Source organism: Lentinula edodes, assembly GCF_021015755.1.
Source record: "Lentinula edodes strain Le(Bin) 0899 ss11 chromosome Unknown C8R40scaffold_2, whole genome shotgun sequence".
Taxonomy (NCBI): Eukaryota; Fungi; Basidiomycota; class Agaricomycetes; order Agaricales; family Omphalotaceae; genus Lentinula; species Lentinula edodes.
Window position 1 is genome coordinate 1,500,071 of NW_025764308.1, and position 23,090 is coordinate 1,523,160.

General features: G+C 46.8%; 10 protein-coding genes across 10 annotated transcripts; 5 read left to right on the plus strand and 5 right to left on the minus strand.

Annotated features, from left to right (window-relative positions):
- The first annotated feature begins 48 nt into the window (after nucleotides 1-48).
- On the plus strand, nucleotides 49-8,332 carry C8R40DRAFT_1081176 (modular protein with glycoside hydrolase family 13 and glycosyltransferase family 5 domains). Its single transcript, XM_046227128.1, has 19 exons — nucleotides 49-508; nucleotides 559-709; nucleotides 760-862; nucleotides 922-1,346; nucleotides 1,403-1,799; nucleotides 1,861-1,925; nucleotides 1,980-2,934; nucleotides 2,988-3,255; nucleotides 3,305-4,922; nucleotides 4,975-5,260; nucleotides 5,317-6,009; nucleotides 6,060-6,291; nucleotides 6,341-6,486; nucleotides 6,538-6,858; nucleotides 6,910-7,114; nucleotides 7,169-7,284; nucleotides 7,339-7,527; nucleotides 7,589-7,982; nucleotides 8,041-8,332. Exons 1-19 carry the CDS (start codon nucleotides 100-102, stop codon nucleotides 8,049-8,051), a joined length of 6,984 nt encoding a protein of 2,327 aa, XP_046091748.1. The 5' UTR covers nucleotides 49-99; the 3' UTR covers nucleotides 8,052-8,332.
- Nucleotides 8,333-8,487: 155 nt separating this feature from the next.
- On the minus strand, nucleotides 8,488-9,694 carry C8R40DRAFT_1081180 (uncharacterized protein). Its single transcript, XM_046227129.1, has 8 exons — nucleotides 9,608-9,694; nucleotides 9,496-9,551; nucleotides 9,354-9,443; nucleotides 9,137-9,301; nucleotides 8,953-9,074; nucleotides 8,860-8,896; nucleotides 8,681-8,810; nucleotides 8,488-8,630 (listed from the first exon to the last, which is right to left on the minus strand). The coding sequence occupies exons 1-7, from the start codon at nucleotides 9,668-9,670 to the stop codon at nucleotides 8,711-8,713; spliced, it is 633 nt and encodes a 210-aa protein (XP_046091749.1). The 5' UTR covers nucleotides 9,671-9,694; the 3' UTR covers nucleotides 8,488-8,630; nucleotides 8,681-8,710.
- Nucleotides 9,695-9,877: 183 nt separating this feature from the next.
- On the plus strand, nucleotides 9,878-11,677 carry C8R40DRAFT_1192762 (RIO1-domain-containing protein; the record flags this gene model as incomplete). Its single annotated transcript, XM_046233063.1, has 8 exons — nucleotides 9,878-9,940; nucleotides 9,993-10,134; nucleotides 10,186-10,299; nucleotides 10,353-10,407; nucleotides 10,455-10,575; nucleotides 10,626-10,714; nucleotides 10,775-10,969; nucleotides 11,022-11,677. The coding sequence occupies 8 exons, from the start codon at nucleotides 9,878-9,880 to the stop codon at nucleotides 11,254-11,256; spliced, it is 1,014 nt and encodes a 337-aa protein (XP_046091750.1). The 3' UTR covers nucleotides 11,257-11,677.
- Nucleotides 11,678-11,815: 138 nt separating this feature from the next.
- Nucleotides 11,816-12,591, plus strand: C8R40DRAFT_1033218 (uncharacterized protein; the record flags this gene model as incomplete). The annotated part of the gene is made up of 2 exons (XM_046223328.1): nucleotides 11,816-12,437; nucleotides 12,503-12,591. The coding sequence occupies 2 exons, from the start codon at nucleotides 11,816-11,818 to the stop codon at nucleotides 12,589-12,591; spliced, it is 711 nt and encodes a 236-aa protein (XP_046091751.1).
- Nucleotides 12,592-13,563: 972 nt separating this feature from the next.
- C8R40DRAFT_1165604 (uncharacterized protein) lies at nucleotides 13,564-14,582 on the minus strand (the record flags this gene model as incomplete). The annotated part of the gene is made up of 6 exons (XM_046230719.1): nucleotides 13,564-13,668; nucleotides 13,731-13,799; nucleotides 13,892-13,961; nucleotides 14,018-14,104; nucleotides 14,165-14,521; nucleotides 14,566-14,582. 6 exons carry the CDS (start codon nucleotides 14,580-14,582, stop codon nucleotides 13,564-13,566), a joined length of 705 nt encoding a protein of 234 aa, XP_046091752.1.
- A 753-nt stretch (nucleotides 14,583-15,335) lies between these two features.
- On the plus strand, nucleotides 15,336-16,784 carry C8R40DRAFT_1165605 (uncharacterized protein; the record flags this gene model as incomplete). Its single annotated transcript, XM_046230720.1, has 5 exons — nucleotides 15,336-15,356; nucleotides 15,410-16,119; nucleotides 16,173-16,329; nucleotides 16,389-16,457; nucleotides 16,518-16,784. The coding sequence occupies 5 exons, from the start codon at nucleotides 15,336-15,338 to the stop codon at nucleotides 16,782-16,784; spliced, it is 1,224 nt and encodes a 407-aa protein (XP_046091753.1).
- A 151-nt stretch (nucleotides 16,785-16,935) lies between these two features.
- On the minus strand, nucleotides 16,936-19,061 carry C8R40DRAFT_1081249 (Eisosome component PIL1-domain-containing protein). Its single transcript, XM_046227130.1, has 4 exons — nucleotides 18,755-19,061; nucleotides 18,560-18,702; nucleotides 18,176-18,507; nucleotides 16,936-18,123 (listed from the first exon to the last, which is right to left on the minus strand). Exons 1-4 carry the CDS (start codon nucleotides 18,964-18,966, stop codon nucleotides 17,143-17,145), a joined length of 1,668 nt encoding a protein of 555 aa, XP_046091754.1. The 5' UTR covers nucleotides 18,967-19,061; the 3' UTR covers nucleotides 16,936-17,142.
- On the minus strand, nucleotides 19,062-20,493 carry C8R40DRAFT_1081250 (eukaryotic translation initiation factor 4E class I). Its single transcript, XM_046227131.1, has 5 exons — nucleotides 20,129-20,493; nucleotides 19,869-20,065; nucleotides 19,743-19,806; nucleotides 19,574-19,687; nucleotides 19,062-19,516 (listed from the first exon to the last, which is right to left on the minus strand). The coding sequence occupies exons 1-5, from the start codon at nucleotides 20,321-20,323 to the stop codon at nucleotides 19,187-19,189; spliced, it is 900 nt and encodes a 299-aa protein (XP_046091755.1). The 5' UTR covers nucleotides 20,324-20,493; the 3' UTR covers nucleotides 19,062-19,186.
- Nucleotides 20,494-20,628: 135 nt separating this feature from the next.
- C8R40DRAFT_1165608 (mitochondrial carrier domain-containing protein) lies at nucleotides 20,629-21,792 on the plus strand (the record flags this gene model as incomplete). The annotated part of the gene is made up of 4 exons (XM_046230721.1): nucleotides 20,629-20,692; nucleotides 20,743-21,028; nucleotides 21,081-21,705; nucleotides 21,763-21,792. 4 exons carry the CDS (start codon nucleotides 20,629-20,631, stop codon nucleotides 21,790-21,792), a joined length of 1,005 nt encoding a protein of 334 aa, XP_046091756.1.
- Nucleotides 21,718-23,078, minus strand: C8R40DRAFT_271071 (syntaxin). The gene has a single exon (XM_046234553.1). It carries the CDS (start codon nucleotides 23,014-23,016, stop codon nucleotides 21,925-21,927), a length of 1,092 nt encoding a protein of 363 aa, XP_046091757.1. The 5' UTR covers nucleotides 23,017-23,078; the 3' UTR covers nucleotides 21,718-21,924.
- Nucleotides 23,079-23,090: the final 12 nt, after the last annotated feature.

A 23,090-nucleotide genomic window follows, 5' to 3' on the forward strand; every position in this document is an offset into this window, starting at 1 on the left:
TGGACATGTTTTCTTCATAGAAATTGGTTATTTGACGTTAACGTTACAATTTTCCTTCCTGCCCAATCATTACCCCTCCCTTCCTTTTACCTTCGCGCTATGGGCGCGTTCGCTTTCGCTGTCGGAGCACTAGCCCTTTTTTCCTCTCTGGTGAAAGCCTCGCCGTATAGAGATGACTTGACCGCTTGGAATCTGAACACCAACAAGGACGCTACTGATCCTACTCAGTACTCTACCACCCGCTCTAATACAACCTACACACCCTCCCCAGACAACTGGCGCTCTCTCCCAGTTTACACAATTCTTCTAGACAAATGGGCAGACGGTGACCCCTCTAATAATGACTATTTTGGAACGATGTATGAATGGGATTACCGGGAAACTCAACTTCGTTTCGGTGGTGATCTCAAAGGTCTCGTCGCTCGTTTGGGCTACCTGAAGAACATGGGCATCAAGGTCATATACATTTCTGGTACCCCTTTTCTCAACATGTTATGGCAAGCCGACAGTAAGTTGCTTCACGTACAACTCCTAAACAGTTCTAATGACGAACTTCAGGTTATTCTCCTCTCGACATGACCGTGCTCGATCCGCATTGGGGTACATGGGATGATTGGGTCGCAGCTATTGATGAAATTCACGCTCAGGGAATGTACTTCATGGCCGATTTGACGGTGGGAACTATGGGTGACCTTTTGGGTTTTACAGGGTCAGTTTAGCTTCTCAATCTCCTACTTACATTCTTATCCTCGACCCTAGATTCTTGAATACGAGTGCTCCGTTCACTGTAAACGAGTATGGTGCTGAGTATACTTACCCAAATTACATCCCATGGAATTTTTCCGAGTACAGGGACTTCTCTGTAAGGCTATGTGTTTCTGTCCATTTCTTCTTGTATGCTGAAACACATCTGGATTATAGGTTGGCAATACGAAGAACACTTCATGTGTCATGCCTACTTTCTATGATGATGACGGCTCTGTCATTGATCCAGACACCATTGGTGCAACGTACTGTATGGAGTCAGATTTTGATCAGTACGGTGACATGGAGGCTTTCGGTGTACATCCAGATTGGCAACGTCAACTGTCCAAGTTTGCATCGGTGCAAGATCGACTACGTGAATGGAGACCAGAAGTTATGTCCAAGTTGACTACCTTTTCCTGTATGGTTATCAAGGCATTAGACATCGACGCTATCCGTATCGATAAGGCCACCCAGGTCACTGTGGATGCCCTCGCTACGTGGGCTTCTACAACTCGTCAATGTGCATACGATCTTGGAAAAACAAACTTCTTCATCCCGGGCGAGGTTACAGGTGGAGATACCTTTGGTTCGATATACATGTGAGTAAATCTGATTGTCCCTAGATGGATCACTCATCACCTTCCCGTTGTTCCAGTGGTCGAGGTCGTACTCCGTCCCAACGATTGCAAAACATTACAGCCGTAGCTGAGCTTACTTCTGATCAGTCACAATATTTTCTGCGAGACAATGGCACTGTCGCCCTCGACGGTTGCGCTTTCCACTATTCCATTTATCGATCCCTTACCAGGTTCCTCGGAATGGATGGTAATTTGGCGGTGGCTTACGATGTTGACATTAATTTTGTCACTGCATGGAACGAAATCTTCGTGGACAACGATCTCATCAACTCACAGACTAACAAAGTGGATCCCCGTCACATGTACGGTACCAGTAATTTCGATGTTTTCAGATGGCCCAGTTTGGCGAATGGGACTCAACGATCCGCCCTTGGAACGTTCGTTACTTCCTTGGTCATGCCCGGGATAGTTATGGTATGTCCGTTGCCTCCCTTGCTGCTGTACTGAATTATGACAATGTGTTCGTACGTTTTAGTACTATTATGGAGAGGAGCAGGCATTCTACATTTATGATGACACCGCGAACAATTATCTCTATGGGTGTGTTACATGATCAATGTACATTCAAAGGATTCTAACGAACATGCCAACCAGTCGTCAAGCAATGCCTGGTAACCTGGCCTGGAAGCGCCATGGATGCTACCAGCTTGGATCGCAGCAATATTACAATATGCCCCTCGATAAATCGACTCTCGGTTGTCACGATGACTGGAACGCCCTCGACCATTTCGATCCGACAGCTGATTCGCGTCGTCTGTTCGCTCAATTCAACTACCTACGGAGTCAATTTGTCGCTCTCCAGGACGGGTACACCCTCACCGAGCTCGGCAACTGGACTTACTACATTCAGCGCGAGGGTTCCAATAACACTGCGACTGAAATGGGACTGTGGTCTATCTCTCGCGCCGAGATGTCCGGTGTTCAAAACCTGACTGGAACTAATACCAATGCGGTATGGATGTTCTTCACCAACGAGAATTCCACCAATACTTGGACTTATGACTGTAACGACACCCTTTGGATCTCATCACCTTACGAGTCCGGAACTGTTGTTCAGAATCTCTTTTATCCTTACGAGACCTATACGCTTGAACAATCCTCGTCGTCATTTAACAATGATAGTCAAGCTCCTTGGTTCGGTTGTTTGGGTAGTATCACGATGGATGGTTACGGATTCAAGGCGTTAGTCCCCGTGGCGAATTGGTTGTCCCCTCCTCCTGCCTTGACTGCGTTCACTCCTGGCCATGATTATCGTATAAACAGTGAAACAAGTGGCACCAGCGTCGACATTTCTCTGGAATTTAGCACGGAGATGGACTGTAACAGCGTGACTAACAGTATCACATTGGCTATGTCGAGCTCGAGTACTGGCTCGATCCCTACAATCTCTAATGCAAATTGCGCCAACATGAATAGCTCCGCAAACGTTGTTGTTCAAGGTGTTTCCCGCACGCAGTGGGTTTGGAACGCGACACTCACTAACTTCGGAGATGGTATCTTGAATATCACGGTCAACAACCCCTCTTCTAGTAGCGGTAACTCTACTGGAGTAAGTACATATCAAAGAGGGGAATGTTATGCTGACGTTGCTTTGCCTATCAGACTACAGATGTTTTACTTCTACGAAAAGGTTTGCCCGGTAATGTCATGGTGTTTCCGGATAACGACTACAACGCTTCCGCCCTCACGAAAAATGGCGACGATTATATCTTCACTCATTCGGCGTACGGCGCAGACATGTTCCGTTATTCGTGGAATTTTGGGCAGAATTGGACGAATTGGACGAACTGGGAAGATACTACAACCCTTGATTTAAGTTCCTTCGCTGATGCGAATCTGTTCTGGGACGGTGACCATGTCGTGGTTCAATGTATGTTTTACCACACACTGTTGTTTCATACACTGAATGAGTATCGCAGATTGGAGTGCAGCTACCTTATCTAGTTCACACGTCGTGCACAGTGACTATGGTTGGTCCGGATACGCTCGTCGCGTGCCACAGCTCATTGCCACTGGTGTTTTCAACGAGTGGGGTTCCAACAAGGGAATCGCAAATACTTTCTCACAAAGTGCAGACGGCCTTTGGGAGTTCACTTTCATGTACTATTGGCCCTCTTACTTCCAGGTCAATGTCTGGGGTGAAGATAACTACTTCTACGGTGACACCGATGGGGATGGTGTTCTCGATCGTCTACCACCCAACAGTGCGGCTGCCAACTATCTGAACATGTCAGCCCCTCCTCTTCCTCATCTCTCTTGGACGGTGTTCATCGACGACAGTACAATGACCTGGTACCTTGAACCTCATGGGCGAGAGGGTGTTGCCGCTACTCTATACGCGCTTCTTGTTTCAATTCCTCTCATTACGGGGACTCTTGCCGTTCTCATCTTCATGTGGTCTTTCTATGGCATCAGGTACAATCAGTATGGTGTAAAGGCCAAGACCAGTTACTTTCCTATCCTCGGTGCCCTTGGTGGGAAATCCGATGCCAAAGACGGGGCCGTCGTGTCCGAAAAGAAGGTTCACAGACAGAATATGGATATCATAGGTTGGCCCGAGGACAAGAACAAACGTCGAAAAGTCCTCATTGCAACGCTTGAGTATGAAATCATCGATTGGAAACTCAAAGTCAAAATTGGGGGGCTTGGTGTCATGTCGAGTTTGATAGGCAAAGCCATGTCCGATGTTGACCTACTCTGGGTTGTACCCAAAGTCAAGGATATTGAATACCCTGCTGGTGATCCAGCCGATCCCATCGAAGTCATCATCTTTGGAGAACCATATCTCATCGAGGTCGAAACGCACACCCTGGACAACATCACCTACGTAATCCTCGACAGCCCTGTGTTTCGTGCTCAAACAAAAGCGGATCCTTATCCTGCTCGCATGGACGATCTTAGCTCAGCTATCTTCTACTCTACGTGGAATCAAGCTATCGCTGCCACTGTCCGACGAAACCCTACAGTCGACATCTACCACGTCAATGACTACCATGGTGCCCTCGCCCCCATCTATCTACTTCCCAAGGTTCTTCCGGTCTGTCTTTCTCTACATAACGCTGAGTTCCAAGGACTTTGGCCTCTCCGAACGAAAGAGGAAATGAAGGAAGTCTGTTCAGCGTTCAACATCAGCAAGGAGCATTGTACAAAATACGTGCAATTCGGTAACACCTTTAACTTACTGCACGCCGCCGCATCTTTCATCAGTGTTCATCAAAAGAGCATTGGTGTCGCTGGTGTTTCCGACAAGTATGGTAAACGTAGCTGGGCTCGTTATCCTGCCCTTTGGACACTGAAGCATGTGGATTCCCTTCCCAACCCCGATCCCACGGATATAGCTGCTTTAGATGAAAGTCCCACTGATGCTAAGAAAGTTCAAATCGACCAGTCAGCAGAGGCTGCTCGACCCGAACATAAACGGCAAGCTCAAGAATGGGCAGGACTCAAGCAGGATCCTGACGCAGACCTTTTCGTATTCGTTGGTCGTTGGTCTAAGCAGAAGGGTGTCGATCTTATAGCCGATGTTATGCCATCATTGTACGTTTCTTAGTTTTCTGCTTGGACATTACTAATTTGTGTCCGTGAAAAGGTTGGAGAAACGACCTTCAATACAACTTATAACTGTTGGACCCGTCATTGATCTTTATGGGCGTTTCGCCGCCGAGAAGCTGGCTCGTCTCATGGAACTTTATCCTGATCGTGTTTACTCCAAACCAGAATTCACTGCCCTTCCCCCATTCTTGTTCAGTGGTGCTGATTTTGCCCTCATCCCTTCGCGTGATGAGCCGTTTGGTTTGGTTGCAGTTGAATTTGGTCGTAAGGGTGCTCTGGGAGTGGGCAGTCGTCTTGGTGGATTGGGTCTTATGCCAGGTTGGGTAAGTTTTCTGTGTATTATATGTCAGATTTCTTCTCACATAGATGCCTTATCAAGTGGTTCCCTGTCGAATCCAGCTCGACCGCTCATATGTTGTCGCAATTGACGAAAACAATCAAAATGGCGCTCAAGTCTACTGAAGATGAACGTGCTCTGCTACGTGCTCGCTCTGCTGTGCAACGATTCCCGGTCGTAGAATGGCGGCAACGCATGGAAGATTTCCATAGACGGAGCATTATTGCAAGTCGTGATCTTGCCGGCGCGGACGCTTGGAGGGAGAGTGATTGTGATGGTGGTACCGGAGGCCTTCGTCCAATGGCGGACACTGACGATTGGAATCCCGTCAATCAATCTCAGCCATCCCAACCAGCCTGGGACCAGCAAAGCGGTTTGGCTAGTCCTATGGGAAGCCCCCGCCTCAATAACTCGGCCGATTCCTTGGCCATGGACGATCCAGCCCATGCTCCTCCTAGACTTCTTAACGCTAATTCTGTTGGCGATGAAGGAGATTCGGTATCTCATGGGAGTCACAACAGTTCTGCTGATTATGATGATTTCCTCAGCCGGGCAAACCGTATCATTGCTCGTGATCAACGTAATGCTCCCGATCCCTTCCTTGAAGCCCCCAATGGAGATTTCAAGCGTCCCGCTCGACCTTTCAGTTCCCATTCTCGGAACTCTTCTGCTTCGTCCCTCGCGGATGTTGCCGATGAGCACTCGAGTTCTCCACTAAACAAAGCTATTGCATCAGTAAGTATCGTTATCCATTCGTCACCGCTCACTTATTAATATTTTCGAAGTTTACGGATGCCGACGGAGGTGTAGCAGCGGACTTCGTCCAAAAGCTTCAAGAACTGAATGCCAAGAATTCCGAGCATGAGCTCTCTATTGAAAAGTACCTCACAAAGAGCGAAGAGGTGTTCTTCGGGAAAGTGAAGAAAGACAAATTAGACAGCGCCGCCAGCCTGCGCTCTTCCCAACGCGACTCAGTATGGGGAACACCTGACCCTTCCCTTTACTCTCGTCCGTCTTGTGAGTAAATTGCTCCTGTATCTGCTGTTTTCTCACATCGTTTTACTAGCGCCTATGGGTGATGGTGTCGGCCATGCTGATTGGGAAACTACACTGCCTCAACCGGAGCAAGTTCCCATGACAGGTCTTCAAATTTTCATGGCTCGGGAAATTGGAGGATGGCCACTCTACACGATCATCATTGCCCTTGGACAGGTCTGGACAAAGTACTCTAATGTTGCATTCTACTAACTTAGTTTACAACAGACGTTATGTGCGACAAGTTTCCAGATAACACTTCTCACTGGGCACAATTGGCAGTCGAGTGCTCAACTCTACATTATTGGCAGTATCTTCCTGGTTGCTTCTGCCGTTTGGTATCCATTGTTCCGGTTCAAACCATCAGTCTATGTCCTTGCCGCACCATGGGTATTTTTCGGTGTTGCATTCTTCTTAATTGGACTACCCTCTATTTCTTCCGCCCTCAATCCATCACATAAGATTTTATCTAACGTTGCGACATGGTTTTATGCTGTTGGCTCTGCTGCTGCCTTCTTATTCTTCGGTCTTAACTTTGGTGAAGAAGCGGTGAGTATTCCGTATGATCCCACACGTAGCACAAGCTGATGCCTCAATTAGGGTGCTGCAACAGAGGTCTGGATGCTCCGAGCATGTATCGTACAGGGATCTCAACAAATTTGGGTCGCGGCTCTTTGGTACTGGGGTTACAAGTTGAACACTGAGTCCGACAACTACACTCCACCTTGGTGGATTTGTGTCATAGTTTGGCCGCTAGCTGTCATGTGCTTCTTGTTTTGCTATCTCATGCTGTATGGCCTTCCCGGTAAGCTACTGCAGCTTATGTTTCCTCGAACGGATCTAAATTGCGTGTTATTAGAATACTACCGCCAAACACCCCCTAAGGTTCCCAATTTCATGAAGACACTTTTCCGTAGAAAGATTGTTGTTTGGTTCCTTATCTCTGTCGTTTTACAGACCTACTGGCTCAGTGGCGTAAGTCGATCTTGAATTCATCGCTACACTACTCTAAAGTTGCTGCTTTTACAGCCTTATGGTCAAAATTGGTACTTCTTATGGAACTCCGACATCCCAACTTGGAAAACCTTGCTCCTTGTTCTTGCGTTCTTCATTGGGGTCTGGTCCCTTATGCTCTTCGTGTTAACTCATTTTAGTAAGACACACACATGGCTATTGCCTGTATTTGCCGTGGGACTTGGTGCCCCAAGATGGTGTCAGGTAAGCTGGTTTGGCTCTTCAAATGAAATTTAGTTTCAACGAATCTTGCCCCTCGCCACAGATACTCTGGGGAACTTCGGGCATAGCAACCTATGTTCCTTGGGCTGGAGCTGGGGGACCATATCTTGCAGTGGGGCTTTGGCTCTGGCTCGGTGTTCTCGACGCTGTGCAGGGTGTCGGCCTTGGTTTAATTCTCCTCCAAACTCTTTCTCGATTGCATGTTACAGTCACGCTGGCATTTTCTCAAGTATTGGGATCGGCTATAGTCATGATTGCACGGGCAACAGCACCAGATGCCTTAGGTCCTGGCACAGTATTCCCTGATCCAGGCATCTGGGATCCTCAAAATGGGCTCTCAGGAAGTCCAATGGCTTCACCTATGTTTTGGGTTTGCCTCGTCTGTCAGCTTATCATTGTCGCTGGCTACTTCTGGTTTTACAGAAGGGAAGAACTCGGTGAGCCAATCAATTCCCCTTTCTTCCGTTCTATGCTGTCGCTCATCCGTTCTTGCAGCACGACCTTAATCGTAATCGGGGGGTCCTCTCGTCATCATGGTCCATCACAAACATAAAAAGGACTTTCATTTATTGGATTTGCTTGCTTTCTACTGTCACAATCTTTTACTCAGGGACTTTAAATCTGATAACTATATGCTTGCCTATATATAATTGTATATAACATGATAGAACATTACACTAAAATTTCGAACTTGGTGTGCATAATTCTGTCCTCCAAAGACTTCATGAAATTCCAATTTAGACTCATCAATATGACCTTCAAATCATTATTCTGAATGATTTTCAAACCCAGGCTGGGATTTTGGCTTCGTCTCAAAGTATTGATCTTTACTTTTCTATAATATATTGGGATTCCATTTTTCGAATGAGGGTGTGAGAATGAGTATCAAACCAGCACGTAGTCAACTTATGAGACTGGTCAAACAGAGAGTGATCCTCGAGGTTCAACGAAAAGGGGACTGATAGATTCAAAAGAACTGTTCTGATACATCAATTATGTACGTATGTGGCCACTGCACTGTAAGACGTTCCAGAGAAGCGACCACCATAGATCATATTACCAGTATTCACGGTGTCAAAAAAAGTCTGCAAAGCCGTTAGAGATGGCAGGTGAGTATCTGATGATAACATATTACTGCCACAAACTCGTCTCCAGCCTGATTCCGTCATGCCAGTAGCTTGGATAGGATCTGATAATCGACTTTTTCGGTATCGCCTTCGTTCTCTGGGTCTTCAAAGCTCGGTGAGCATTCATCCAGCTGGAAACTAAGTGCGCAAGGTCAACGAAGTGGGTCAAGGAAGACAACGCACTGACCCAATTGTTGCGTAGAAATCATTGGCCGCGCTGTTGTCTAAAAATTATATAATATTCCGGAACCGGTCTTCATGAACTTGATTGGGAACTTACTGTCCAATACGGTGAGCATAATCTTTTCCATCTTCGTTCTTCGGCCTATCACTTCAAGTAACTTCATTAAAAATTTACCGAGGCCCTTCCGCTGGTGCAAAGGACTAATCTGGAGCTCATAACTAGACGATATTGCATATTAGCAAGAGAAAAAATAATGAAGCAGCATGAAAGTCAAACGCACCAATACAGAATATCCTCTTCAGCCTCGTGCTCAAAGCGAAGTACAGAATATCCTGCAATCTGGTCTGATTGGCCGACAGGATTCAGTATAATATAACGGGCTAAGGGATCGAAAAGTTCCTGTTGTTTATCGAGAGCATTCCAGCCCAGAGAAGAGTTGGCGCATCTGTAAAATGTTGTTAGTCGCAACGCCAAGACTTACAGCGCGACTACTAAACAGTTCACTCATATTCCCGTTTATTAATTCCCATATCTTCGCTCGCATACTCTCGGACAGCTCATTGGCAAGCCGGAAATTGCAGGTATAGCTAGAGAAAATTTTAGTGATTCGTAAATTGGAACTGGACTTCGCGTACTTACGCAGTAGGCAGCCCATCGACATACTTAAGCGCGACGCGGAGTTGCTTCGCAGATTTCTGAAAAGGACAGAAGTCAGTAGGGTTATAATACGACTTCACTCGAACATAATTACCTTGTTGGCACGTATGACAGTTTCTGACCCTTCAGACAACGATTTCTCTTCGTCTTCAGCCATATTGTAGATTGAACGTGAGTGGCGTGCCACAGTAGTTTGGGCGTCTTTATTATTTACATAAAATGTCACAGCCGCCCATGCGAGTTATCAAATTGAAGTCAGACTGTATCTTGTTCTCATAACTCTCTGAAACTTCGAGAATTTTGTCACGATCGACTTCAAGTCTGACATTCGCTCATCTGCTGGCCCTCCAACGCAGAAGTATAGATGAAACTCGATGCAACAGATCTCAGATATGTTACTGGAGATGAATTTCGGGTGCTTACAGCAGTACGTTTCCCATCTTTTTTTTTTGGTTTGCGCTGCTTGACGAATGCGGAAGGTAGAAATGGGCTCCAAGAATCATGAAGTTGTCCCTACTTCTTTGATTACACAAATATCTGGTTTACGAAACGGAGGCGTTAACAAAATCATCGGATCCCTTGCGAAACGCAACCTTGTGGCCAAGGTTCAAAATTCGAGATGTGAGTTAGCCTTACCAGCGTGTTCTGCTCCTGCCAGTTAACGTTGAACAGACGACGGATACAGACTGACATACGGGGGTTACGATTTTCTTGCTATGCGTGCTCTATCAAAGAGGGATTCAATGTATTCAGTTGGTAATCAAATCGGCGTAGGCAAAGAGTCAGGTCAGTCATATTCTCTATCGACATGTATGGGATGACGCTGTATACTCGAATAGATATCCACATCGTAGCTGACAACGAAGGAAAGGAAATGGTCCTCAAACTACACCGGTATGGCATGATATCTCAGCATGTCAGTAAATACAAACTATAAACAGTCTGGGACGAATTTCTTTTCGAACAATCAAACAAAATCGAGATTACCTAGGGAAACGGAAATCAGCATCATGGATGTATATGTCTAGATTAGCGGCGCAGAAAGAGTGGGCTTTTATGAAGGTTATCATAGCTCATTATTTTCTTCGGATTATAACCTCATCATATCTCAGGTACTGCATGAGCATGGCTTTCCCGTCCCAACGCCAGTCGACCAAGCAAGACATTGCATTCTTATGGAGTTCATCGACGCTTACCCACTGTCAGTGCCCTTATGCTTCCAGCTTTCACTTAGTATTGACTAGCACCGCTGGTTACTTAGTCGCCAGATAGCTGACATTCCTTCTCCCGGCAAGTTATACTCCTCTTTAATGGATATCATAGTGCGATTTGCACGGGCAGGCTTGATACACGGAGACTTCAATGAATTCAACATCCTGATTCGACGCGAAACCGGTGAACCAGTGGTCATCGACTTCCCTCAGATGGTGAGCACTTCTCATGAAAACGCTGAATGGTCAGTGGCAGAATCCAGTTCCAGGTAACTTTTAGTGATTTTTCTAGCACAGGTACTTCAATCGGGATGTAGAATGCATAAAGACCTTTTTCCGGCGTCGGTTCAAGTATGAAAGTGCATTGTATCCGAAATTCCGGCGTACTCTGGCCAATGAGGAAGGAGGCGAAGATTTCCAGCTTGATGTTGTAGTCGCGGCAAGCGGCTTTAGTCGGAAAGACATGAAGATTCTAGAGGAAGTAAGTCTTGGTTTCTTGGTGGAGTCAATATCGTTGATTCAATTTTACTAGTATATGGATGAAGTAGAAGAGGCAGATACCGGATCCTCTGATGAAGTCGAGTCAGAAGAAAGCGAAGACGACATGCAGGATGTGCCGGAATTATCTTCAAAAAAAGAGAGTGTTCACAGCCCACCTCCGCTTCAGAATCGTTCAATATCCCCAACCGCTTCCGACGAAGAACCGCCCGAGAGTGATCACGAAAGCACTCGCAATCTTTCGAGATCTCCTCCCCGGTCTCGTTCTATTTCTCCTGCTGCAGATCATTCTGCTCGTAATGTCAAAGATATTGTGAAGTCGAATCTAGATAAATCTCGAGCGAGACAGCAGAGAAAATATCATTCAAAACGTAGCACTCGGCAAGCTGGCCGTGCTCAGGGTAGCAAAGCGAAGCAGGATACACGGGTCAAGCTGGATAGTACTTGGGATTAAGCACCTGGTATTACAAGTCATGTAGCTGTAGTCTGTAGATTAGAACTTCGACATGATCATTGTTTATTGTTGTTTACTTCTTCCCTCATTGTCTGCCCCGTCTCTTCTGCTTATCAGCATTTAGAACTCCTTAATCTCAATGGACCGCACAGATCTCGAAACATACCAAGTTCAACTCTCTCAGGTTGACACTGCCCTCCAAGCAGAACCTGCTAATGCAGAACTTGCCTCCCTTCGCGCGGAGTTACAGGAGCTAATCGCCCTTACCCAAACGGCGCTTGCTCAGGCAGCAGAAGGATCGTCCTCAAAGGTCGAGTCCTCTCGCAAAACAGCATCTATTCCAAGTCTCGCTTGGTCCGCAGGAGATGAATGCATGGCCAAGTACTCCGCTGACGGGGCTTGGTATCCAGCTCGAATCACTTCCGTAGCAGGCTCTGAACAAAACCGTGTATACACAGTAATGTTCAAAGGCTATAACTCCACGGAACAGGCTAAGCCATCCGACTTGAAGCCTCTCCCTGTCAGCTACACTAGCACGGTGTCCGCGACGAAGAGGAAACATGAAACCGATGATGAAAAGGAGCGGAAGAAGAAGAAAAACGAGAAGAAGCTGGAGACGAGGGCGGCAAAGGCTAAAGAGCAGAATCATAAGCAGGCCACATGGCAAAAGTTCGCCAAAAAGTCTGAGAAGAAGGGCGTGCATATCGCAGGCGTATCTGGGACGAGCATATTCAAAACGCCGGATAATCCGTTAGGGAAAGGTGAGCATCGTCCCTATACCCCAGATGTAACTATACATCTTCTGAAATCCCTTCTTTTCGTTGAGTCGGAGTCACTGGAAGCGGGAAAGGCATGACACAAGTAACCCTTCTGGGTAAGCACAAGTTTGCGCCGACTGAAGATGACAATCCATAAGCTGTTGCGGTCTAGGTGAGAGTATGAGTTTTTCTGCAGCAAACATATTGTCTGATTTAGTTGCGCCATACAGATTTTCTGCAATCCTATGTCTGTGACGCGTGGAACCGTCGAGGCTTGCTCCAAACATATGTGATGTTCCTTATTTTTTATTCCTGTATCAACAGTGCCTCATCGTCACTCTATCTCTTACCTGCTGCATAACGAATGATGATATTTTGTGTCAACTGCGCCCGGTTTTTTTTCGGATCTGCAGTAGTTGCGCAAACCATCGCCTACACTTTCACTCTTTCCGACCTTATCTCCTCCTCGGAGATGTGCCCTAGGAGTCAAATACGCGGCTTGGGCCTGAACATATTAAGTCTCCTGTTTTCTGCATCCGTGTTTGCTCGACAAACCACTAATGATGGCTCTCTATTACGGTGCAATGCATACTCTATTTAAGGTACAGATGGGCTTGAGGCCAGGCTGCGTCCAATGTCAGCATCCGGTGCGTTTCTGCTTTAGTGCAAACAGCTGTGCAGTAATCCTCGATCCTCGTAAACAAACTCTTTGCGGCTATTCAAATACAGTTCCTTTAACTTTAACGAACTTGTATGAAATTTTCCGGGGTGCGGGGTACGAGGATGAACTGATATCAATTGCTGTTGCTTGTATAAAGTACTGTAACACATGTTGGCTACTTATGGTCCACAAAGGAAATTTGGACCAATTCAGTGAATGAAAAAAATTAGACTGTGTTCGGAAATATCCCACAAAAACCACAAAATTGGAGATTGACAAATTGCGAATGAATAGGTAAATGCGATTCACAGAAGTACAGGATGAGGTCGCTATGGATTTTGGGAAACGGACTTCTAGGACACGCTCGGCACCCAATTTCCGACCTGAACGGTAAGTAACATTCCTCGAGCTCCCTATCAGCGATATGGTGCAGCAATGTCTAAAAAAGTGATAGCATGTCCCTTTCGTCTAATCGGCATATTCAGAATAATCAAAATTCAATGACGGTAGCTCATGGTTTTTTGATGTCTCTGAAAATGTTCGATTCATCAACGATCGCTCGAGCCCTTCATTCTAGATGATAATGTGGTCAACAATTTCGGATCTTCTGACGAATGGGATTAATTAACACTTACGGCTCTCTGCAACTCCAAAAGTCTCAATTTCGTCTGTGAAGAATCGTACTGCAACCCCGCGACCATGCTCTGAAATCAGAAGTAGCATCAGCGAATAGAAAAAGAGACAGGCTCGGGAATCAGAGTCGGGATTTGTGTGCCTCTGGAATCTGGATATTTACCTTTGCTGTCTTTGAATTTAGGCCTTTGAATGGCTCCAATGATTCGAAAGATACAGGCCAATACCCGAGGCTAGATACGCGTAAGGACTAATTTTTTTTCACATTTCCAACAATCAGACTGCAGACCTTAACAACTGGGCATGCAGTTCGTCTACGTGGGCTTCAAGGGATGCCATATAGATAGTCCTTCTATGGGGTGCACCTAAGCTCGATCTGTCGTGGTCATTAACCGAGGATGGACTTATTGAAGATTTTTTTAGAGATGATACTTACAACTCGAACGGATTAAAAAGGGATTTTTCGAGGGCATGATTCCATATCTTGCGACGTTTACCTTCCTCTTTCTTGGCGTAGAGGCGAGCATAGGGATGTACAATGCTAGCTCTGGACGACGAAGAATTGGCGCTGCTACTGCCTCCTCGAGGACAAGGATCACGCTGGATAGACCTGCTTGAGTCAGATGACAGCGGCGGCGGATTGGCAGAAGCCACCAATGACGCGACGCGTTGGGATGAGGCATCAGGAAGACAAATTTGGGAAACCTCGGTCTTGATTGCAGGGCAAGACGGAGGAACAAGATTGTTGGATATAGAAACGTTGGAGTCAGGGTAGTACGAGTTCATGTTAGAGCTGAGGGAAGTGAAAATGAAGGGAGTGAGACTTTATATACTTACTGCCAATGCGGCGACATACAAATCAAAATTATGTCCCAGAGTAGGATCGGGATGTCAAGCGTTCAAGACTGGCGCCGGAGTTCTCGAAGCATCTTGGGGATTCTTAACTTCGTGTGATCCAGAGAAGCCGCCTCCGAGCGAAAGAGAAAAAAAAATTGAACGAAACAATTCGAAAACCGAACACTGCCCACAGAGCACATGGATGTGATAACGAAGTCATAGAAGACATATGCCCCTGTAAAATTTTGTGAGGCTTAGCAAAAACAAGAGATTTTTTCCAACTCTGGAAGGGTATATGCTGAAGAGCCAAGGCTTCTCTCCAGTAACCGTCAAAAAAAACTCGCACGATTCAAGCGCGTATACCATCGATAGAACTTTGCTTCCCTGCCGCGGTACCTCTGTCTAAAACTGAAGTTGGATGAACTCAGTAAAAGGCTCTCTTCAGCTTTTTTTCGTACGATTTTTTGATTTCTTTTATTGCTTTTCACACAGAAAATTTCAGGTCAATAGCTGCTTAGTTGTCCTGAATACTTATCACTAGTATCCAAACTGATCATCGATCTGGGATTCTGCTTTCGCAGCCGAATTAGAATCGTTAATCTTGCATTAAGCCCTTAACTCTCCGCCGACTTCTTCACCAGGAACTTGCCATTGATTTATTTTATATGTAATCCTCGTCCCAGTGGTTCTTCGCGGCAATTATTGGGACCTGTTTATATTGAGCTCTTCCTTTTGCCTTTCGACCATCGTTTGGACCCACACGATAAACTATGAACAACGAATCCACCTCTGTAAGTAATTCATCGGTAATCGTCCTGTACGTCGTGTGATAGTTTTCTTCTAGCCTTACTACTTTCTCGAGTCTCCGACTAGCAGCGAAAGCTCGTATTCATCAAGCCATTCTGCTTTCCAAAATCATTTGATGGCTGCTCAGGCTGCTACGAGCGATTACGGATTAGGATACGTATGGGCTCCACATTACCAGCAGGCCTTGAACCAGCGCGATCTCAATGACCATGACTATTGCGGACCCCAATACCCAGCCCCGCCTCAGGCTACGAGTAACTGGGATGGCGGGTCAAAAAGCTATTCATACCCACAGGATCCTTCAGTGCAATCTCAAGGTTGTCAATTGCCTCTTCATGCCCCAGTACCGCTTCCCGGACCTTCGTCCATTCTCTTCACTGATGTTGAGAGCACTCATTATTCTCAGCCATCACCTCATCTGGCAAACCGGCCGATCTCTTCTCAAACTTGCCAAAACCGGACTCCTCCTGATGCCCATAAAGAAAAGTCAATATACGACTCTGCAGCTGCACCTCCTCAAATGCAAACCTTCATGAACCGCTTCAGCGTTGAACCCCCTGTCCAAGCAACCTTCCCTACTCCGTGTGAACTCCTTAGTGAGCTTGGCGTTGGTAGTGACCCTAGTAGTGCCAGCCCTGGCTCTATGTCCGACTCTAGCTCTGTGGAGGTGGCTGGTCCCTCTGGAAATGCCGACATCCCTTCTCACAAACGTGATTTGAAAATTCCAACCTTGCGTCCTCCTGAACCGTAAGTGCTCTTCCGCGCAATCAGAGGAAGATATAATGATGACCTTCGTATAGTGAGGCAATCACTTCTCATGAAAAGAAGAGACAGTACCTCGAATGTTTGGAACAGTACGTCCTGTACCTGCACGAACAACTGAGGCTTGTCGGTGCTCAACCTATGCCTATTGAACGCTTCTCCTCGTATCGTGGGCTCACCAGCCGTTCTATCAGAGTGAATATTCTCACCACGTCCCTTGATAACATCGTTGAATCAAAATTTTCAACTCGCAGACTTTACTTGTGCACATGGAACAGTCGACAGCAAAACTTAACGCCAAAACACAAACTGAAGAACAGCGGGTGCGTCGCAGTATTTTCTCTCAGAGTCAAACATGAATTTAGACTGATCTCCCTTTCTAGTTCCTTGCACTTCGGGACGCTTACCTTCGTCAAGAAGGCGGGACACTCTCGGACCCTTACGTCGCAACCTCTGTTGAAACAGGAGAATATTATTCCAACTTGGACAACGCCCACTCTCACACTCGCCCGAATAATTCTTCTGACAGTGCTATTACCGGCCCTTACCGCCCCAGCAATGCATTCAATGGCCCTGATACTTCTACAGAGCTCTGTATGACGCACAACGTAAATTCTTCCTTTGAGGAGGTGTATTCCGCAGGGCCGTGAATTATAGCAAACCGCACTAAAAACATTTTTTTTCGTCTTTTGTGCTCTTGTTGTGCCCCTCCACCAATATCTACTTTCCACGCTTTCGAAATGTACAATGTTTATCGTCCTTTACGGGTTAATTGCTTGATGGACATCGATTCTTCTCAGAGTAATTGTTTCATTGCACATACTTACGCATTAACTACCCTATTTTCTAATTAATACAGTACAGTGTATATAGTCACAGTTCTTATTCAACGCACAAATGGGTTTTTGTAGATTTCGTTCGACAGTCCTTGGCAACTAAGATATAAGGAAGATGGTAGAGTGACCAAGCTCAAGATGATCCCTTCATTCGATGGATCTAGAAAGCCTTTCACATGTCCTGATAAGGAGGAAGTTCGTCATCGTCCTCCTTCTTCGACGATCTACCTTCGCCAGATTCAGTAGGACCATGTCCTCCAGATCTCAACAACTTTTCCCTCTCCTCACGCTCAACCCGCCTTTTCTCCTCTTCTGCACTCTCGTAATGCGGTGCGGGAGCGGACCCCCCTGAATGTGCTTGTGAATACTCTGCGGCTAGTCGTTTCTTTTCTTCCTCGGCGCTTTCCCATTTATTATCATTCCCAGTGGCAGATGTACCCATGGCACCGAAGCTGGTCAGTGGAGCGTCACCGGATGGGAGACCTCCGCTCCGAGGACCAGCCGTGGGAGAGGCAGCTTTGACGTCGCGGAGAGAACCGCTGGCAGGGCCAGGTCCAGACTCGCTAGCGAGAACCGGGACACCCGTCTCTGCAATGGTTGGGGTGTCACTAATTGTAGGAAGGGAAATTGGCTTCACAGAGTCGGGGGACGTGATAGGCATCGACGATGTACTCGACGAAATAGCGCTAGAATTGTTCGATGAAGGAGGAAGAGGCGCAGGGGAAAGATTGAGAGCGGATGGATTGATGGGAGGAGGAGATTGTTTATTTGGTGAAGATACAGGGCCAGTCGAGTCAGTAGACGGTTTGCTGAAAGAAACAGCCGCAGCGGCGGGAAGAGTTTTGACTGCAGACAGAGGAGGGGTCACAGGGATATTGGATTGCGTAGTCTCAGAGCTAATCGTTGACAATTCGCTAGCATGACTTTCACCAAAACTTCGAGTGTCAGATCTACTGAGATCAGAACCTGCCGACTGAGGTGGAAGGTTAATATGCCCAGTTTTGTAGTTATCAAGCGCTCTCTGAAGGGAAGCGCGCGCGGCACCGGTGGCCTGAGCACCCGTGTAAGGGGATTCCGGAGATGGAGGAAGCGTTGGTAGCGCAGTGATGACAGGATACGCCGCTTGAGATAAAAGGACGAGTTTTTCGCCGTACTACAGAGCAATGAGTCAGCACCAAGAAGATCGCGATTAAGGTAGATCTTACTTCTCGGATAGCTTCCCATTTAAGCTGTTCACTTTCACGTACACCCTTTCGCTTCAGAAGTTCAATTTCTTTCTCTTGAGGCAAGTCGTCTGATTCTGCTTTTCTGATCTGGTCTTTGAGTTCGGCAATCTTCTTCTCCATACCTTTCTGATTGTCGTGCTCAAGACGAGCGAGCTGCTGATGTAGGGAGGCTCGGATGTTGCGCCGAGGCGCAAGAGCGTTCTCTGCATCACGAAGGAGCTTTAATGGTGAGCGAGCAGCATCCAGCTTTACTGCCAAAGAGCTAGCCAAAGATCCTGAGACGAAGTTGAGGTAGGCAAGTCTATCACTAACTGAATCAAGAGAAGTTAGCGGTGTGAAGTAACAAAGGCTGATTTCAAATACCATCTTTCAAATCTGCTTCTTCACCTTGACCCCAAGTGTAGAGTTCCTTACTTTGTGCCTTTTGATCACGAGCAAGACTGTCTAAATCGATCGCAACGCCCTTTGCAGTAGTGATTATCTTCTGAACTGGGGTTGTTCCAGAACTTCAATCGATAAGTGAGAATGTTATCTGGAAGATCACCTAAAATCTCTTACCCATATTGTTGACCAAGAGTACGAAGTTGGTGCTGGATGACCTCCAGAGTGGGATTCTTATGGCCAACGCCACCATAGGAGCCTTGCGCAGCAGTATTCGTTGACTGAGCGCTGGGATCAGAAGAATTTGGTTTGTGACTGCCTGGGATATGTTCAGCAATAGCTGACTGAGCTTTGTCTGCGAAAGACGAGATAAATCCTGGGACTGGCATGGGAGTAGCTGATCAAGTTGTGGAAGGGTCGCTGCGATACCGCAGCTTTGACACGGACATATACTTATACAGAGAGTGACATCATCGTGAAAAGTCAACGCTGTGCTATCCGCTGTAATTTTCACAAAAAAACTGCGTGTAAATATTCATAACTTTGCATTGCATTGTAACAAAAGCAATAAGCAGCGATAAGCAACTAAACTTCCTCGACGCCCCCACTTCAGATCGTGATTTTCTTGGACTTCCCCTTCTTTTCAGAGTCCTTGTGAGAAACGAACTCTACATCAGTCGCTAATGGGCCTGCCAGCTTTGCACTTTCTGTGTATCCTAACACATTCACCTTGAAATGACGGCCGACACCCTCGATTCGTTCCCTGAGTCCGTCATCATCATCCGGCATTCCAGGGGCAAGTCTAGTCCATATCGAAATACGATAAAATTGCGGGCGCGTCGAGACGATAACGCCTGTAATCAGTGAGTTTGGAGGAGACCCTGAGGGATCCAAAGTCGTGAGGGAAGGATCAAACGTCTCTCCGATTGCGGCCAGCATCTGTTGTCGAATAGGCTCAGCAATATGGAGCAACAAACAGGCATGCTCAATACGTACTGTGTACAACCACATCTTGTCTACATGAGGCTTATTCTTGTCTTTCGGAAGCTGAATGCTCCATTTTCCGCCGTGCTTGTTGGCTTCGTCCTCCCACGCAGGTATGATCCCTTCCTGTAAATGGGTGATTCAATGACAAACTGCCGGAAAGAAAGCATGACAAACCGACCTTGAAAAGATAATAATTTGCTTTTTGGGGTAATGCTGAAGGGGGAACAATGTTATTGTAAAGCCTGAAAATCATCCACCGCTGGTTAGTCAAGCATATGGGACCGTAATTTACCACACGGCGTACCCCCAAAACTCTTCCACGCTGTCGAAGCTGATGACACGCTTAATGTCCTCCATCCAACCTTGTGCAGCGGCCACACCAGGTGTTTGTGGAAGAGGCCCAGGTGTCTGTGGGACAGCAGATATCGGAGTTTGTGGCAAATTACGGTTTTTGGTCATGGGCGAATCAAACCATAAAGTCCAAGGAGAGTACAGAGGATGCTGTGCATCAATGAATATGTTAGATTTAGATTCAAGGAAGATGAAAAAGGCCACCCTGCACACCTTGACGTTGAAATTAGTTGGATCACTGAACACTGTTCGGATGCCCTCTGCTTGGGCCTCCATGTTTACCTCCTGGATTTCGCCTGGCTCGATGGATTCGGCATCATCAGAGATGTTCGGATTGTCATCAGCCATAGCAGCTGAGAGCGCAGCTCTACTAGCAGCAAGGGTGGGGCCGTTGAGAGCAGAAACCATCGCTGATAATGTAGGGAAGATTTATGCTGGGGAAAGGCGGTCGATAGGATGAAGAATTTGTGCTCAACACTGTATACCGAGTCAAGAAAGTGAGATCCTAGGACGAGGATATAAGCAGAGAAGATAAGATATGTGGAAACTGGAGATTTTGAGAGGCGGGTGCTACAAGGTTATTAGGTGAAGAAATCATTTTCCGATTCGATGAGGTTTTTGACTCTGCCGAGAAGCCGGATTGAGAATTTCTCGGCCGGATTCTTCGAGGTAATTATGTCTTACCCTTTCCCTCTTTCCCAGTCATCTCGCTCATGCATGAATCTTATGCAAAGCTTGCCGGCGCCGCCACGGGGTCGACTATGACTGCTTTAACGAGTGAGTGTCTTATTCAAAGCCATTGATATTTATCCTCACAAGTCTTATAGTGACTCCATTCGATGTGGTCAAGACCCGGCTACAAACGCAAAAACCGGTACAACGACCTTTGATTTTTCCTCGACCGCCTCCGAACTCATGCTGTCAGCCTTCTGGTAAACCATGTGTCCGCAACATGTCCTCTTTGGCGCAACCTTTAGCAGAAGAAGAACTTGTATGCGTCTGGGAAAATGGAGTATTCCGAGCAGAACGCGTACACGGTTTCTCAGATGCTATAAGACATGTTTGGAGAGCGGAAGGTATACGAGGTCTCTGGAAGGGTGCAGGTACTACGCTGTGAGCTCCCATATTCAGTCCTGGTGACTCTTTCCTAATACCTCATGTATAGACTAATTGGTGTTCCATCTTCAACATCCTACATGTTGACGTATGACCACTTATTAAAGGTCACATTACCTCCCTTACTTCCTGAACCTGCAGTCCCTCTTATGGCCGGTATACTCGCGCGAAGTGTCATATCTTCAATAGCTTCGCCCTTGGAAATGATACGGACGAATCTTCAGTCAACGCCGCCATCCCCAAATAATCCGCATACTCTTCGTTCTGTTCTTTCGTCAATCCGTGGCCTTGTCCGGGCACAGGGAATACCAGTACTCTACAGAGGTCTTGGCGCAACTCTATGGCGGGATATACCATTTTCTGGGTTATACTGGGCGACGTACGAAACACTCAAAAAATATTTTGCTCGAAACGGTTACCAAGGTGCTGGGGTTGCGTTTGTGAGTGGTGCCCTCAGTGGTTCCGCGGCCGCTCTCATAACATCCCCAATGGATGTTATCAAAACACGCCGGCAAGCCCTCGTCATGTCCGGATCCGTGTCTAAAATTACGGCTACGTTCCCTCTGGTGAAGCACATCATCCAGTCCGAGGGTGTGAGCACACTCTTTGTTGGACTTGCACCGCGTATAGCTAAGATTGCCCCGGCTTGTGGAATTATGATTGCATGTTTTGAGGTATGTCATTGTGATTAATCGTTCCGAGATCCATTCGTTGCTGACTTTTTTTTGAAGGGAGTCGGACGGCTGCTCTCCGACCATTGATGAAATCACACATCTAGATGACAGTACTTACACTACGCTACACCACTCATTTGTACACAATTCAAGTATATCTCACAGAGAATGTCCTAATGTCTGTATTAAAAGTCATTCAATGCGTAATGGATCCTCATCTCATCCCAAACGATGCATTTGTCTAGATGCTTTTGAAAGCTTATCTCCGACATTATCCACATCGTTTGCGAGACCATCCAGTACAGCTATCTGTTCATTGATTTCTGAATTGATTGCATGCCCTAATTGTTTCTGTCGACTGAGAATGGTCGTGAGTTGAGAAAGCTGGTCATCCTGTTGTTGCATTTGAGTCTTCTGTAGCCCAAACAGGCCAAGATCGTCTAATGGTCTAGTAACTTCGGTCTCCTGAGGCTTCGATGGTTGGCCAAATACCCGAGTCACACGAGTGAACGTGTTTGTGGGACCTAACAGGGCCTCTCGGTCTGAAGCTGATGCAGGATTCATGGAGGCAGGAGAGTAGGGTGCAGTAGGATCTGTGCCAGAACGGTTGAACTGCCGAGCGACAGTAACCATCTTGCCAAGCTTCTCGCAGTCATCCTGCAGTCGAGCAACCATGTCCGTCCGTCTCTGCAATTCTCCTTCACTCATACCGTTCATCGCCAAATCGTGTAAACCCTTGCCTAATGTTCCAATCCTGGACAAAACGCCGGCCAGTTTCTGTTTGGCACTGACATTAGACTTGTGAGAGGCGCTGACGTCGCCTTGGTTAGACAGTGCTTCACGTTTGTTGATGTCTGCTCTGACATCTCGTAGCCGATTCTGCAGTTCTTGATGTTCATCGAGCCAAGACGTCAGCGTGAACTGCGTCGGGGGTCCTCCGACGACACCGCCTTGTCGTCCTACAGGAATACCCAAGAACTCCTTGAAAACAAAGGCCTCTCTCCACTTGTCCTCCTTCGCACCAATAATCGCACGCAAGTATGCCTCTAGTCCCGTCTTTCGCTCTTCCAGTAAGGATGGATTGTTATGAGATCGTAAGATAGAGTACTTGTGTTTCGGTGGTAGTGGAACTGGAGGCGGTGAACCGGTACCTTTCACCAACTCAACATGGAGATCATCGAATTCCGAGTATCGTCGCCAGATGGACCATGAGCGAACGTTGCCTCGGATGTCTATCTGGTACACAGTGTGGGTCTTGGGCTCCAAACGTTCCTGATGACCACTAATGTGCACAGATTGTATGGCCGTCATGAAATGAAGAGAGGATGTGCCGAATCATGTGCATATGTGAAATGCCCCTTCAGAATCGTAAACTTAAGCCTTTC

What these genes read in the sequence shown, in the direction of transcription:
- C8R40DRAFT_1081176 (XM_046227128.1), top strand. Translation starts at nt 100, where the DNA reads ATGGGCGCGTTCGCTTTCGCTGTCGGAGCACTAGCCCTTTTTTCCTCT. An exon ending in ACCTTTGGTTCGATATACAT is followed by an intron (nt 1,347 to 1,402) that starts GTGAGTAAATCT and finishes CCGTTGTTCCAG; the next exon opens with TGGTCGAGGTCGTACTCCGT. An exon ending in TCATCATTGCCCTTGGACAG is followed by an intron (nt 6,487 to 6,537) that starts GTCTGGACAAAG and finishes AGTTTACAACAG; the next exon opens with ACGTTATGTGCGACAAGTTT.
- C8R40DRAFT_1081250 (XM_046227131.1), bottom strand. Translation starts at nt 20,323, where the DNA reads ATGGTTTCTGCTCTCAACGGCCCCACCCTTGCTGCTAGTAGAGCTGCG. An exon ending in AGCGTGGAAGAGTTTTGGGG is followed by an intron (nt 19,807 to 19,868) that starts GTACGCCGTGTG and finishes GATGATTTTCAG; the next exon opens with GCTTTACAATAACATTGTTC. An exon ending in ACAAGATGTGGTTGTACACA is followed by an intron (nt 19,517 to 19,573) that starts GTACGTATTGAG and finishes ATTCGACAACAG; the next exon opens with ATGCTGGCCGCAATCGGAGA.
- C8R40DRAFT_1081180 (XM_046227129.1), bottom strand. Translation starts at nt 9,670, where the DNA reads ATGGCTGAAGACGAAGAGAAATCGTTGTCTGAAGGGTCAGAAACTGTC. An exon ending in GTCGATGGGCTGCCTACTGC is followed by an intron (nt 9,444 to 9,495) that starts GTAAGTACGCGA and finishes AATTTTCTCTAG; the next exon opens with CTATACCTGCAATTTCCGGC. An exon ending in TATGCTCACCGTATTGGACA is followed by an intron (nt 8,897 to 8,952) that starts GTAAGTTCCCAA and finishes TATAATTTTTAG; the next exon opens with ACAACAGCGCGGCCAATGAT.
- C8R40DRAFT_271071 (XM_046234553.1), bottom strand. Translation starts at nt 23,016, where the DNA reads ATGACGGCCATACAATCTGTGCACATTAGTGGTCATCAGGAACGTTTG.
- C8R40DRAFT_1081249 (XM_046227130.1), bottom strand. Translation starts at nt 18,966, where the DNA reads ATGCCAGTCCCAGGATTTATCTCGTCTTTCGCAGACAAAGCTCAGTCA. An exon ending in AGAAGCAGATTTGAAAGATG is followed by an intron (nt 18,508 to 18,559) that starts GTATTTGAAATC and finishes CTCTTGATTCAG; the next exon opens with TTAGTGATAGACTTGCCTAC. An exon ending in AATGGGAAGCTATCCGAGAA is followed by an intron (nt 18,124 to 18,175) that starts GTAAGATCTACC and finishes ATTGCTCTGTAG; the next exon opens with TACGGCGAAAAACTCGTCCT.